This window comes from Ixodes scapularis, unplaced genomic scaffold (genome assembly GCF_016920785.2).
Source record: "Ixodes scapularis isolate PalLabHiFi unplaced genomic scaffold, ASM1692078v2 PGA_scaffold1__304_contigs__length_218370807, whole genome shotgun sequence".
NCBI lineage: Eukaryota > Metazoa > Arthropoda > Arachnida > Ixodida > Ixodidae > Ixodes > Ixodes scapularis.
In genome coordinates this window covers 77,873,049-77,888,136 of record NW_024609846.1, presented here as the reverse complement: position 1 = coordinate 77,888,136, position 15,088 = coordinate 77,873,049, and the positions used below count along the sequence as shown (strand labels likewise).

Genomic DNA, 15,088 nt, shown 5'->3' with positions numbered 1-15,088 from the left:
CAGCAGGCGAATCAACGCAGAGTTTGAAATTAGAGGGTTTTCGTGAATCCTTTTCGCCGTCCCGCAACGCCCTCCGCAACCCGCTACGATAGCCGGAAGTCTACAGTCAAGGCTACCGGCGCGCGGTCGTAGTGGCGGCCTCTTCGTTGCGGAGGGCTTAGTGGAGGGGGAAACGCGGTCTACGAAAACTCCCTATTGGCTCGCCGCCGACGTCGGAAGAATAATCGCTCCGTGGCCGATTTTTCCCGCGTAAAAAGGGTTCCCGCGCCGCCGCAGCCAATCAAAACGCCAGGAGGAAATGGCGTGTGCTGACGTCACATTCTGGTAAAGTAGCCCGAGTCGGGGTTACAGCCGGAGTTGGAGTTCCCAAGTTATGCAAATGACGCCGTGTCGCTGGTAACGTTGTGTCGATGCAAATACTTGTCGAGACAAAATCATTCAACGAAAGCCTGTCTTGTCTGTTTACCTTCGATGTCCCTCTTTCCTTATCGCAAACTCTTCGACAAGAGGGTTGAAAGACAGTACCCCCAAGAAAGATCTGTGGAATAAAAGTTGGCATGGGTGGTACGTACAGATGTTGTCCCCGTTTACTCGTTATTTTATTATTGCGTTCTCGTATCGTCGAGGGAATCTTGGGCATTCTCTTGACACTGAGAGCTAGCGTTGACTGGAAGAGGAAGTGTGCGAGAGCAGTTTTTCGAACACTGCTCGAACCAGGGGCAGTCTGCTTTGGTCAACGCTCTGGTATCTGCGAGACGCGCCGAGCCGCGCGGACGCGGCGGATGGCAACAGATGTGAATGGTGCGGTCTTTTTTGTCCGGTAAATTCGGTCGGCGGCAAGAGAGTTTTGCGCAAGTTTGAACCAGCCATCCCACGGTGAAACCGCCTCTTGTCTCGATCGCTCGCCGCGACGTTCAATAGTGGTAAGCACGTGCGGTGCTCTAATGTAGCTTAATCCGACCCTGAAAAGTAGGCAATCGCGGAGGTTAGGGATGGGAATTCTGAAGTGACGTCACTGGGCACCTCACTCGAAAGACGGTAAGAGTTGAGACGTACCCCCCCCCCCCCCCTTTTTCCCCCAATAATTATTTTTATACATATAAAAACTACCGCACGTAAGAAAATGTGGCCTGTTCTTGATTCTGCAGGTGACATGGATCAATTCCAGCAGTTAATTGGGAGGCAAAAATTGTTGCACCGTCCGTCATCTGATGAAGGGGATTCAGCATGTATAGCGTGCGATGAACCCTTGCCAAAAAGTGACTCACTTATGTGTTGTGCTGAATGTGGGTTCAGCTTCCACTTGGGGGCGTGTTCGGGAGTGTCTAAAAGCGCATTCAAAAAGAAAAGTGCTGCTTCGAAAGAAGCCTGGACGTGTCTAACTTGTAAGAAAGCAAAAGCAAGAAGCGATCCAGTAGGTGAAGATCCCAAATCAAGCAACGAAAAAGATGATGGAAACACACTTGCGGAAATAAGTAGAAAACTCTCTGTTTTGATGACACTACACGCAAAAGTTGACGCATTGATGAAAATCAAGAACACTGTTGATGGAATCGAGCGCTCGGTCCAGGTCTTGTCTGACCAGTATGACGAACTGCTTACCGAAGTTAAACAGCAGAAAAAAGAAATCAACGAGCTAAAAAGGCGTGTCGAGAGGGTGGAAACAAGTGGCGACACTGAGATCCAACAGCTCAGGCGCGAAGTGAACGATCTAGAGCAGTACAGTAGAAGGCAAAGCATTGAAGTACACGGGCTGGCGCCTTCCGGAAAGGAAAACTTACCGAGTCAAGAAAACGCGCTCTCGGAACAACTTCAGTTACCAAAGCTGACCGAGCAAGATATCGAGGCAGCACACAGACTCCCCCCTAAGTCCGACAAAGTTCCAGTCATCTTAGTGCGATTTGCGTCACGTCTCACCCGAGACAAGTGGCTACAGGGAAATGCGCTCCTAAGGCAGATGAAATCGACAGTGCGCATCTATGAAAACCTGACAGCTCAAAACAAAAAGTTATTCTGGCAGATTAGGACCAAAACCGCTGAAAAGGGCTATCAATTTGCATGGCACAGAGAAGGAAAGATGTTCGTGAGAAAAGCTGCCGGTGACCGTCTTATCAGGATAAAACGCGAAGATGACCTGGAACTGATACGTTAATCAGAAACGCGAAATTCACTTTTACTTTTATTTTTTCGATAATGGGAAGTTTTTCCACAGAACACGGTTATTATGATAACAATTCGTTCAGAAATCTTTTTAATGGAAACATTGCACACAATGACAATAAATTATCTGTATTTCATTTAAACACAAGAAGCATTAGAAACAAATCTGACGAAATTGAAGAGTTACTTGACTGCCTAGAACTACGCTTTGATATCCTAGCATTCACTGAGACATGGCTTACGAATGATTCCCATATTCCTGAATTTAATGGTTACTACCATACAGAGATATTTCGAACTGGGAAAGAAGGTAGGGGAGTGTCCCTTTACTATAAAAGCTACTTGGCATGCAGCTGTGCTAATTATGAGTGTCTTCTTGTAGGGTGCCGTGATTACATTATAGGTGTTGTGTACAGACAGCCATCCGGATCACCTAGTGTTTTTCTAGACTTTTTACAAGAAATTTTTCAGTATGCATCTGAGAGTAAACTTTCTATGATACTTGTTGGTGATTTTAATATAATTCTTATGTTGTCTGACTCATGGCAGTTAGAATTCCTAGACCTCGTACAATCACATGGATATGAAAATGTAATTGAGTGTCTTACCCGTGTCACATCTGAGACGGAAACTTTAATTGATTTATGTTTAACCAATGCAATGAGAAATGACGTAGTATCTGGTGTACTGACGGTGGATTTAAGTGATCACTTACCTCTCTTTTGCTTTCTTCCGTGCGCAAACGTTGGCTACAATAAAACGAATATAACTAACCCTTATTATCGAGACATAAACGATTATAGTATTGAACGCTTTGTTACGCTTGTATCGGCCATACACTCGAATGGTATATACAATGAGCCAAACCCTAGTAAATCCGACGATAAGTTTATAGAGAAGATAAAAGAAGCCTATGAATATGCGTTCCCATTTAGGAAAGCCAAAAGACACAAGAAATCACGGAAACCCTGGATTACCGTAACATTTCTCAAACGAATAAATGAGCGAAATAAACTTTACGACACATTCATAAAAACAAAAGACCTCGATATACTGGCTGAATACAAAAAAAAACAGAACAAGTTAAACTCTGACATAAAAAAGGCGAAAGTAAACTATTATAAAAATTAATTCATTACGATTCAACATAATTCAGTGAAAGTACGGAAGACGGCAAAAGAACTGATGTCCAAGTCAAGCAGTACCATCCCCAATGTCCTTAGAATAGATGACGTGGATTATTCTGGTAGAGAACTTGCAAATCTATTTAAAGCTCATTTTTTGCTTTCGGGCGCTCCGACTTTCTCCTTAAAACAGGAAAGAAACTTTGAATTTCATACCCGCGTATGTTTACAACAGTCTATATTTTTGTCACCAACTACACAGACTGAAGTGCTTAACGTAATAAATTCATTAAGATACAGCGGCGCATGCGGCGATGATGAGTTAAAAGTTAAACCTATAAACGCAATTGCTGGGATAATATGTCAACCACTATCAGCAATCTGTGCTAAAATATTAAGCACCGGGATATTTCCTGCTCAATTAAAAATCGCCCGAGTATCAGTAATACACAAAGGTGGGCCACCTAATAATTTAAACAACTACAGACCTATATCTCTATTGCCAGTATTTTCAAAAGTAATAGAGAAGATAATAAACTCCAAGTTGTCGGAGCATTTCATTAAAAATAACCTAATTGTTGAACAACAATATGGATTTCAAAAAAGGAAATCAACCGAGGAAGCTTTACTGAAAATCAAGGACAAACTTTTAACCAATTTTGAGACCAAGCTTTACACATTAGGGATATTTTTAGATTTCAGGAAAGCGTTTGATTCTATTAAGCATGAAATAATTCTGAAGAAGTTGTATAACTATGGTATTAGAGGAGTAGCCCTAGAACTTATTCAAAATTACTTACCATCAGAGATCGGTAAAATACATTATGGTGTTCCCCAGGGGTCCATCCTTGGACCACTCTTATTTTTGGCGTATATTAATGGTATTGTCAACATTCCCCACACACCTGACATTGTGGTATACGCCGATGATACAAGCGTATTTTTTCTGGTGCCAACATAGATAAACTTGAATCACTCGCGAATGCTTGGATGTTAGAGTTGAGTGCATGGTTGACATGTACTGAATTAGAGCTAAACACCGAGAAAACAAAATATATGATATTTAGAGCAAAAAATAAAACTTTTAATCAAGAACTTAACCTACGATTTAGAAATAGTGAAATTCAATATGTAAAAGCTCACACGTTTTTAGGTGTATGCTTTAAAGAAAACCTTAATTGGTCTTATCACATTGATCAGATACGGCCCAACATCTCCCGGTCAATAGGCATTATAAGTAGGCTCAAATATATCATTCCGGTGTGGTTAAAACGACAGTTATACTTTACTCTTGTTCATTCTTGTTTAAATTACTGCAGTTCGGTATGGGGTACGTGCTCACAGACCTGTATATTCAAGCTGCTCATTCTACAGAAAAGAGCAGTACGGTCAATCGCCAATATCTCATATAAGGAGCACTCTAGCCCATATTTTATCTAGTATTCTCTTCCTATTGCAGAACAATCACTCATTCAAAAACTTGCCATTTACATGTTTTACAAAATAACAGCACACCCTCAGTTTGTACATGAAAATTACATCAACAATGCATCAATGTACTCATTTCGCCATACCCACTACACTCAGTCTAGAGTACGCACAAACTACGGCAAACAAAGGATACTTAATCAGATCGCACAGCTATTAAACAACCACCCTGAAATACTGTCCATGATCAAGAATTCCAACACAATATACACATTTAAACGAACACTGAAAACGTACCTTTCAGGTATAACATGATTTATTAAAGTTTCCGGCCGCATTTTTTTTGTTTTATCACTGTATCTCAGTGTAATCCCACTATGAGTATTTGATTGTTTTTGTTCGTATGTTTCTGTACGTTCTGCTGCTGACTGTGCAGGGGGATGGAGCCTTGTCAGGCGATTTAAATCGCCTTTTGCCCCCTCCTCCTAGACACTTGTCTGAATAAAGAATATTATTATTATTATTAATATTTAATTTCTGTATTTCTTTATGATTAGGCGGGATGGTTGCACTTATAAGCAGGCATTTTATAAGAAATATTTTATAGATAAAATTAGTTTCATAATGCTTCATACACTTGGTTTGCAGCCTGCATACCATACCACCTGAAATGTAGCTATCTGGAGCTCAAAAATACCACTTGGTACGGTATAAAAAAAAAACCAACCTAAGCGCCACTTTACAAAAAAGTATATAAAGTTTCCAAATATTCAACTGGCAATGAAAAAGCATGCGGTAATCCTATATCCAGTGAGACCATTGAAAATGGCCAAGTCAAGCTCACAATCAGAGGGATTGTTCGTTCTGAAACTTACGAGAATCCCTCGTTAAAGGATTTAAGTCGACTGCATCAACTGGTTCCAGCTCCCGGACAACCAAGTTTGCCTGGCACTGCAATCAACCCTATTGCTTTAGTCACGGGCAGCCCAACTAAAAGAGACCAGCCATCGCTCGACGAGAATCATTGCATGTCTAGAAATCCCGAGGACTAGATTTTTCTCTTCGTTTACGTACTAATAAATTTGGGGCAGTGAAAAACCAGATTGAGAACGGGGAATTCATGAAATATTACAGCTTATTACTCGCGCCTGATTATGTACTTAACCATCTGACGCAGCCATCGAAGGCTTATCACAACCACTTTAGGCAAAGAAACGTTCTACACTCATCGCACCAAAGGCGAAGCCGTCTTGCACGAATGGATGCCGTAAAGTTCGCGTAACGGATCAGCATACGGCTTTCTTTGTATACCTTGATGTCGGCATGAAAGGACCGATTTTCCCCACCAAATGAGTTTCCTTCGTGGAAGAAAGCACATGCTAAGCTAAAGATACAAGGAAAAAGCGACAGTCATAGAAAATTAATTCTTGGCCTGTACAGGCGACGTTCTGTGAGAGCATCCATGGCTACGTTTCCATGAATGCGATCGTATACCGCATCGAATCGAGCAGGGACAAATCGCACGCAGCCTGCCTTCCTACTTCTTCCTCTTCTATTTATCTGGTACCAATCAAAATAGTCAAATCTCAATTCGATGCGCAGTGGTCGCATCCACGTAAACGCAGCCCATCAGCCGTTCCCTCATTGCTCGGGAAAAAAAACAATTACTGGAAGAAGTGTTTCTTGTAAGGTTCTTGGAAGAACGAGGTTTAATCAGACGATCGGATCTCTTCAGGACGGAAACTTCCTTGGGGTACTTCAGCTGTTCCCCAAGTTCGACCCTCTCCTTGCGGTTCACGTGGGAAGAATTTTGGAAATGTCGGACGCGGCAAGACGTCCGATCTCTCCCCAACCTCCGTCGAAGAACTGGGGCTTTAAATTGGACACTCGGAGAAAAAGTCGGCGAGATTATTGACGGCCGCGATGGGCCAGAGGTCAAGCCCGGCGCTGGCCAATCGGGCGCCGGTCAGAAATCTCGGCGACATTCTCGCCATATGACCAGCTTACGGCTCCTGGAGTACGAAAGATAGCAAGCGAGACGACAAACGGCAAGTACTTATCTCTTTCGGTTGATTCCACTCCATGATGTCGCTGATAAGAACCAGAGTAGTGATTCAACAAATAACAAGCTAATTTATTTATTTCTTTTTTTACTTTACGCATTTTGAATTACAACGAGAATACGTCGCAGTGAGCCTTTAACTTGCTCCAACATCACGAAGTAGATTTTAGGATCGCCGTAGCCTATGGCACGAGGATGCGAGCAACATTGGGGAGTTTTAGCAAATCGTTAGCGTGTTCTGCGTACCGCACTACCGGAACCTTGAATAATAATAACTGTTTATTTCCATTACACCTAATGGTGGAGCCAAGAAAAAAAGCCGCGCTACGCGGCTTGACGAGTTCTTGGCCCCAGTACATTCTGCAGAAGCGTCGGAAATATCAATATACAAAAAATCGTGCATAATCACAATGAATACGAAAAAAAAAAAGAAAACAACATGAAACTAGAAAACGCCACTGAGCACCATATTAGTTGACATTCGCAAATCAACACAAAACACACTTTTAAACTAAGAAAAAAGAAATCGCATCAATCTATATATGCAAAATCATGCATGACAGATCGCAATCCACCCAGGCTTAATCTATCTATAAAGACACCTTTAGAATGCAATACATTTAGAAGCTTTGGGATTCGGTATGCTAAAATTTCCTTTCCAGTGCTTAGCCGACACGTTGGTACGTGCCAGTAATCTGGATTACGAATTTGGTATGGTACGATATGTTGTTGCAAAATAGACAATTCTACCAGGGATGAAGTGTTGCAAAGAAATTCTGTTCTAAGTTTTGTGGATAGCCTATAGTTATAAAGATTGTGAATACTGAGTATATGATAACTTTTAAACAGGTTTTCCGTGTGCGAAAGATAAGGTACGTTTGCAATTACTCGCAACATTCTTTTTTGAAGCAGGTGCACCTTCTCAAGATTAGTTGCAGTGGTAGTACCCCAAACTAACGAACAATAATTTAAATGGGAATAAAATAATGATTTGTATAATAATATTTTAACAGATGTAGGAAGTAAATACCGATGCCGACATATAATACCCACAGTTCTTGACAATTTTTTATTTAAATGTTCAATATGGCTATCCCAGGACATATTCTGGGAAAACACTACTCCAAGTGTTTTTAAATTATCAGTTAATTCGATATTTACCGAGTTTAAAGTAATGGTGTTTATCGGAGGAAGAATTTTATGCTTAGGTCGAAATAGTACGGCTTTAGTTTTACTTGTATTTATTTTTAAAACGTTCTTTTTTGTCCATACCGATATCTGACCTAACAATAGGTTTACTTTTGACACGAGCTCCTCAGGATCGTCCGCAGCGTACAGAAGTGTTGTATCGTCAGCATATATTATCAATTTAGTTGTTTGGTCAATACTCACAATGTCATTTACATATACGTTAAAGAGAAAAGGGCCTAATATACTTCCTTGTGGTACTCCAGAGACTATGGGTTTTATACTGGATGAAAAATTACTACAGCACACATATTGTTTACGATTTTTGAGATATGATTGCAATAAAAACAGGGCTTGCCCGTGTACTCCATAACATTCAAGTTTCTGTAATAAGAGCGTGTGGTTCAAATAGTCAAAAGCTTTCGTAAAGTCAATGTAAACTCCCAAGACTAGTTTTCTATCTTCTAGGTTACGTAAAATAAATTCCTTTTCTTCAAGTAACGCAAGCTCAGTGGAACGGTGCTTTCGAAATCCAAACTGGGACTTTGTAATTAGCTGATGCTTATCAAAAAATTTTGAGAGCCGTGTATGAATAAGTTTTTCTAGCCCCTTTGAAAAAACAGGCAGTATGGAAACTGGTCTATAATTATTTATATCATTTTTATCGCCTTTCTTACGCAGCACGGAAACTTTTGCTATTTGCATACGCTCAGGGAATACACCTTCAGATATACACCTTCAGATATACACAACCTTTGAAGCACGCTTTCAAGCCCGCGCGTTCCTGGGTTACTTTATCACCCGGGCGCGCGCTTAAAGGGGCGGTGCAACGATTTTAAGATTAAAAGAATTAGCATCTCGTCATTTTTACGTTGTTTATCGTGTCCCGGAGGATAGAGAAAACACATCCTTCATTAAAAATGTCGCGATTTCACTGCATAATCGCAAAGCAAAAGCCGAGCTTTTTCCCCCACCCGCAGCCCCAAGTGGCAGCCGAAGGAACTACGGCGAAAAGATTACGTGACCCCGCTCGGCTCTAAGCTGCAGCATAACGCCCGCTGATGTCAGCGGGGAGAGGGAGAGGAAGCGTCCTCCGAGATAGCACACGGGAACCTACACGGCACTCCGAATTACGTCACTAGGAGGGGGACCAAGTGTGACCCTGAAGGCTGGGAGTGAGTTGAGGGGTGCCCGAAATTCCAATATTTATCTTTTTTTTTTTTTTACGCAACAACTAGGACACGCAGGCGAAATCGGTTTTCTGTTCTTTAACTCAGAAGTGTCAGAGGGCAACTTCCAGAAATCTTTCACCGAAGTCCGGAAATCGTTGCACCCCCCCTTTAAAAGCCTGCTTCAAAGGCTCCGGTATAGCGGTACGCGGAGCACGGTAACGGTTTGCTAAAAGTCTCTATTGTCGACATATGCTCCGGAATGCCGGCGCGATTCCTGGAGCAATATTGACGTGATTTTTAAATGGCCTTGATTGAACCTGGCGGCCCGTAGCTTTAACTGTAGTATATCGTAGGGCTAGACGAAATGTAGCAAGATCATGAGGTTTCGCGGGTGCGGCTGGCGCGTGGTGTCGCATGTGATCGAGTACCACACTGCACCGTGTTCGATTTTAATCGGCGATCGTTAGGCAGTCGTGTCTAAGCCACCAACTAAGAAACTTCTTTCTCTTGGTGTGTCCTACCCTCAAACGGGTACACAATACCCCATGATAAAATTCACGCTGCGGGTTTCTTACAAGTACGGACAACCACTGTTGTGCACACGCGTGAGACACGTTTTATGCATGAGCTAGTGCTGCGCACCCATTTGGTTCCAAGAGTTTCAGGGAGAATGTGCCTCGTGCAGGCTTGTGCGTAGTTTAACTACTGTGCTGAAGTTACTGAAGTTTAACTTCTTTTTTTTTTTGTAATCTAGTATATTTGAATTACATTCATATTTCGGCAATTAGTAGTTTACTTGAGTTACTTTTTCCGAGTAACTTCTCAAATTACAAAATACTTTTAAATTTTAATGGTTGGTCTGCTCATCAACAAATATTCCCGCACAAAAAGAGAAAAAATGTTGGACGACCAGCTGATATTTGCAGAGTGAGAAGCATATGTGGCGTGGGATATCTACAATGTAGCGTTTAAAAGTCGGGAAAACTTGAGAAAACAATTTTTCTTAGTTTGTGCTGGTTAAAGAGAGCCATAAGAAAACCCATACAGCCTTCTTCAACAGAACATTTAAATGGCTGAAGACACCAAAAAAAAAAGCCATAGGCAGCTAAAGCATGCTGGCTAAGAGAGCCATATGACGACCCACAGACGTTTCTTAAGCAGAACACGTAAAAAGCTTTAGATAGCTAAAAAAACCAAAGGAAAAGCAATAGGAAGCTGTAGAATGTCGGCTTAAGAGCCGTACGGTAAGCCATATAGAAGCCTTTAGCCAGCCATGGCTAAAGGCTTCTAAATGGCTGTGGCTGTCTTTAGCCAGCCATCACTGTCCAGCCATAGCGCTAAAGAGCGCTATGGCTGAACAGTGGTAGGGCCATAGACAAAGCTAAAGACGCCCATAAAGGCGACCATAAAAACGCTAAAGAGAGCCATAGAACATTATTTAGCTAATTGGGCCAAATACCTAAAGCCGACCACACAAAGAATGTTCTATAGCCGACCATAGGACTTGTATGAGAAAGGGGGGGGGGGAGGTTTGAGGGTCTGAAACCTCTAAAACTTTCGCGAGCCCTCCACTGCAGCAAGCCTGCTACGAGGCGCGGGGAGCGAACAGACACGTTGCAAGTGAGGCCGAGTAACTGGAGATTAGCACCGAAGACTGTGGTTTCTTTGTGTCCCGAAGCTCAAGGAGACCTGGCGGATTTGAAGAAATGGCTTGTCCCAGCTTCTCCCCAAAGTAGGAACTCTCGCCCACTACAGGAAGTGTTCGCACTGCATCCTTAGTCAAAGGAGGCAACAAAATGCAGCACCCGCTCTGAAGCTCATCTGGTGCTCCCGTAGTTTGCGACGTACTTAAAGAATCGCATGATAAAAAGAAACGCAAAGGTGACCACTGCGTTGCTCTTCTTTCCAAACTCAGAATACGCAGGTCTTCCAAGATTCGAAGATCGTTCGAGAAACCTTAGTAAGTCGGTCAACGTGTTTTTCTTTTTTTTTTTTTTGCATATAATATAACAAACAAGCAGTGAATGGGACTACTTTAAGTACATGGTACTTAAAGTACTGTTTCAAGTAGGTTTAGAAAACTTCAGACATGTACAAGTGACTAAAAAAAAGTAATTAAGTTAAGTACATGGTACTTAAAGTACTGTTTCAAGTAGGTTTAGAAAACTTCAGACATGTACAAGTGACTAAAAAAAGTAATTAAGTTAAGTTACTGAGTATTGACGTCAAACGTAATTTGAGTAGAGTAGAAATTACTCAAATAGAAAGTAATTGAGAAAATTACTAATTACCGTATAAAGTAGCGAAATACTTTTGAAGTTACTTCTGAAGTTATTTTTGTATGTTTTTTTATGGCAAAAAGAAAGTACAAAGCTTTGATCCGTTAGCGAAATCGTGTCAGCCAAATATGAATCGGCTTGTTTTTTTCACAGAAACGCTTTAATAGCTGGTTCTGCTTCTGCGTGCCTAATTGTTTTGTACTTGTTTGTTTGGTCAATGATCTACTGCGAACGTGTCATTTCTACTTTGACGTTCAGCACTGTCTGAGCTTGATTTTTTAGACAGAGTTTGCTTGTTAACAGTGTTGCGTAAATGCATCTAAAATGTACTTGAAGTAAAGTAGAAAGTAAATGAGAGGTTATGTGTTTCAAATAAACTAGTAAGTACACCGGGTGCAATGTACTTGAAGTAACGTATATAAATACAATATATTTCAAGGTAAAGTACAAGCACTTTTAACACAATCAATCTATCATGATGATTCGCGCTGCAGAACCCAGGGATCCTGGGTTCGAGCCCCACCCCTGCCCGTTTCGATCTGGATGAGTATTGTACCGGCGTGCGGTCGTGTATCACTACTGCGTGAGCACGTTAAAGACCCCAGGTTAGCAGTTGTACTGCACTGGCGAAATTGCTCATCAAAAGTGTAAACCAGTGTCGCCTCATCCTGGCAGACCGACCTTACGCTGTATAAATCACTAAACGTTCAATTTGACTTTTTATCATGATGACCTTTCATCCCCTATACACTTTTTTTTTTAACTGGTATGTACTGCTCCAGGGGTTTTTGCCGAAATGGCAGCAAATATTGTATAAGGTCAAGTCGCCGCAGAGTAGTTCTTTTACTCTCGCTGACGAGCTATTTGACACTCTCAACTTATGAGGCAGTTATTTCTATAGGTCTTACAGCCACAATTACTTCACTCAGAGAAATTACCAGATGACGTCTCGAAAGAACAAGTTTTCACACGACGATGCCGCTTTTTTTTTCATATTCGGGGAATGTACATTGAAGTCGCGAGTTTTACCTTTCTCGGAAAATACAAGTACATGTTGCGAGAATTTATTTCAAGTACAATTTTCTTACACAATAATACTTAAGTACCATGTGAATAGAATACTTTCCAACACTGCTTGTTTATTATTTTTCTATGACAACGTTGGGGGAATTACTACAGTTTTCTCGAACGATCTTTGAATCTTTGAAGATCTGCATATTCTGAGTTTTGGGAGGAAAGGCAACGCAAAAAGGTAATCTTCGCGTTGCCCTTTAGCACGCAATTCTTCGAGTGCAGCACAAACCACGGGAGCACCAGATGAGTTTCAGAGCAGGTGCTGCATTTTGTTGCCTCCTTTGAGTGAGGATGCAGTGTGTGCACCCGCTGTAGTGGGCGAGAGTTTCTATGTTGGGAGAAGCGGAGACCAGCCCTTTCTTCAAATGGGTCAAGTCTCCTTGAGCTTCGGGACACAGAAAAACGCAGACTTCGGTGCTAATCCCGCAGTTACTCGGCCTCTCTTGCGTCGTGTCTGTTCCTCCCCGCGCCTCGTAGCAGTGTTGTTGGAGTGGGGGAGGGGGGGGTTAGACTCTCCAAACTATTCCCCCCCCCCTTTCCTACGCCACACGCTTCCCCCTCTTTGCAAATATCTGCTGATATTCCAACATCTTATCTCCATTGTGCAGGAATGTTTGTTTATAGGCAAAACAACCACTAAAATTCGAAAGTATGTTGTAACTTGAGTAGAAGTTTCTCAAAAAAAGTAATTAAACTACTCATTACTGAAATAAAAATGTAATTGAAAGTTACGAAACTACTCAGAAAAGTAGTTAAACCGCAGTGACTTGAGTAGAGTAGTTGAACCAACCGGCGGACACTTCATGCGACTTCCGTTTAGCTATTTCAGCGCCATCTCTTATCCGTTGGTATTCTTTAAGTCTTTCCGGTTTACGCCGGAAAGTTTATTTAATAGGATGAGATACATATTATTGTTGCTGCTTACAGATTTCAAAAATTATCCTGGTAAGATGAAACAAATATTTTGGTTAGCTAAAGTTTCGCCCTCATACTTTGCTCTCATTGGCCGGTTGTTTTTTGTATTTTGACCGTTGACAACAGTTGCGCGTCGGCTGCCGCGGTCGCGGATGCGTCGACTGCTCGACGGCGTGTGTGCCAACGGTGCGGTGGTGGTTTTCGTTTGCGGCAGCGGGCAGTGGCGTTGACCTATTGGTTATCGGTCTATTTCTTCTACCAAAACACGGAGGAAACGAAACCTTGTCTATTGCTCGACTCAGTGGTGCTCTAATTCCAGTGGCAACATCTCTGCCAAGTTCTTTGGGTTCCCGGTCGAGTGACGAAAGGTAAAGACGGGCTGTTATACTTTTGGTTATACAGTTTCGGATGGCCGAAAACTTGCTGGTGCAAGTTTCTTTATGGTAGAGTTATTGTAGAAGGTCACAAGGGATAGCGCATGTATCTTAAAATGAGCGGTGTGGGCGGTATCGGTGTTAGAGCACCGCAGCTCGTGCGTGGAGCAGCTCGCTGCAGAAGGAACCTGCGAGAGACCGTGGCGATCGAATCGCTGTCGCTAACTACCGCAAAGTTAAATGTGTTATTGCAGATCTGTGAATACTTGAATAGTAGTTTCGTGTAGATTTTGTTACTTTGTTGTGCCGTGCAGTGAACGTTTTTTGTTTTGTTTTTTTTCCTCTCTGTATAAAGAGCGTGCCTAATAAAAAGAGAACTTGCAAAAGAAGTTTGGACTTGTGCTCAGACTGGCGATGTGCGCCCATCTTAAGCCGCTAAACAGCAGCGGCTGGGCGTACTTTGCATTCATTGAGTGACCATTTTATGAGAACTGGCTGTCACTGAACATGCACTGTTGCCAAGCTGATATCAATCGAGCGACGCTAAGTCAAGTGCAATCGTTTCGGAGCGTCGGACATTCGCAAAAAAAAGGTAAACACATTGTATTGTAGAAGAACGAGACGGCGCAATGGGAGCAGTTCCCTCTTCTCTCAATATCAGCGACAATAGGATGCGAATTCGTTCGGAGTTCGGAGGCTGCTCCGAACTCCGAACGAACTCGCATCCTTTTGTCGCCGAGGGTGAGAGAAAGGGAGAGGAGGAACCACACTTGTCAGACCCTCTCCCATAACCAAGCGGTTGCCATAACGACGGCGCGCGTATTGTTTTGTCTATTTTTTATTACTTTTGGAGAAACCCAACGCCCGTTAGGGGAGATTTGGCGCTGCCGTCTGCAATTGGAGTCTCAATGGGAGGTATAGGAAGAGTCCGCCGGTTGGTTGAACTACGTACAAGTCTGGAAAACTTGTACTTTACTTGAAGTGCATACAGTAAGTATTCTTTGGTACTTTCCGAGGAAAGAAACCTCCGACTTAAAAGTACATTCGCCAAATTAGAAAAAAGAAATTGCGTATTGCCGTGTGAAAACGCGCTATCGTCTTTCAAGGCGTCGTCTTGTCATTTCTTTGAGTGAAGTTACAGTGACTATAAGACCGATACAAATAAATGCCTTATACAAGTTTATTGTGCTAAAAAGTTTGTCAGCGAGAGTAAAACAGCTACTCTCTGGCGACTTAACTTTATCCAATATTTGCCGCCACTTCCAAAGAAAGAAAAATTATGCACCTCCGATTATTCCTGGAGCATAGCAGT

General features: G+C 42.2%; 1 protein-coding gene across 1 annotated transcript; it reads left to right on the top strand.

The window, feature by feature from the left end:
- Positions 1-2,460: 2,460 nt before the first annotated feature.
- Positions 2,461-5,764, top strand: LOC120847641 (the record flags this gene model as incomplete). The annotated part of the gene is made up of 2 exons (XM_042290237.1): positions 2,461-3,007; positions 5,637-5,764. Coding segments are annotated over 2 exons (675 nt in total), but the record flags the coding sequence as incomplete, so codon positions are not given.
- Positions 5,765-15,088: the final 9,324 nt, after the last annotated feature.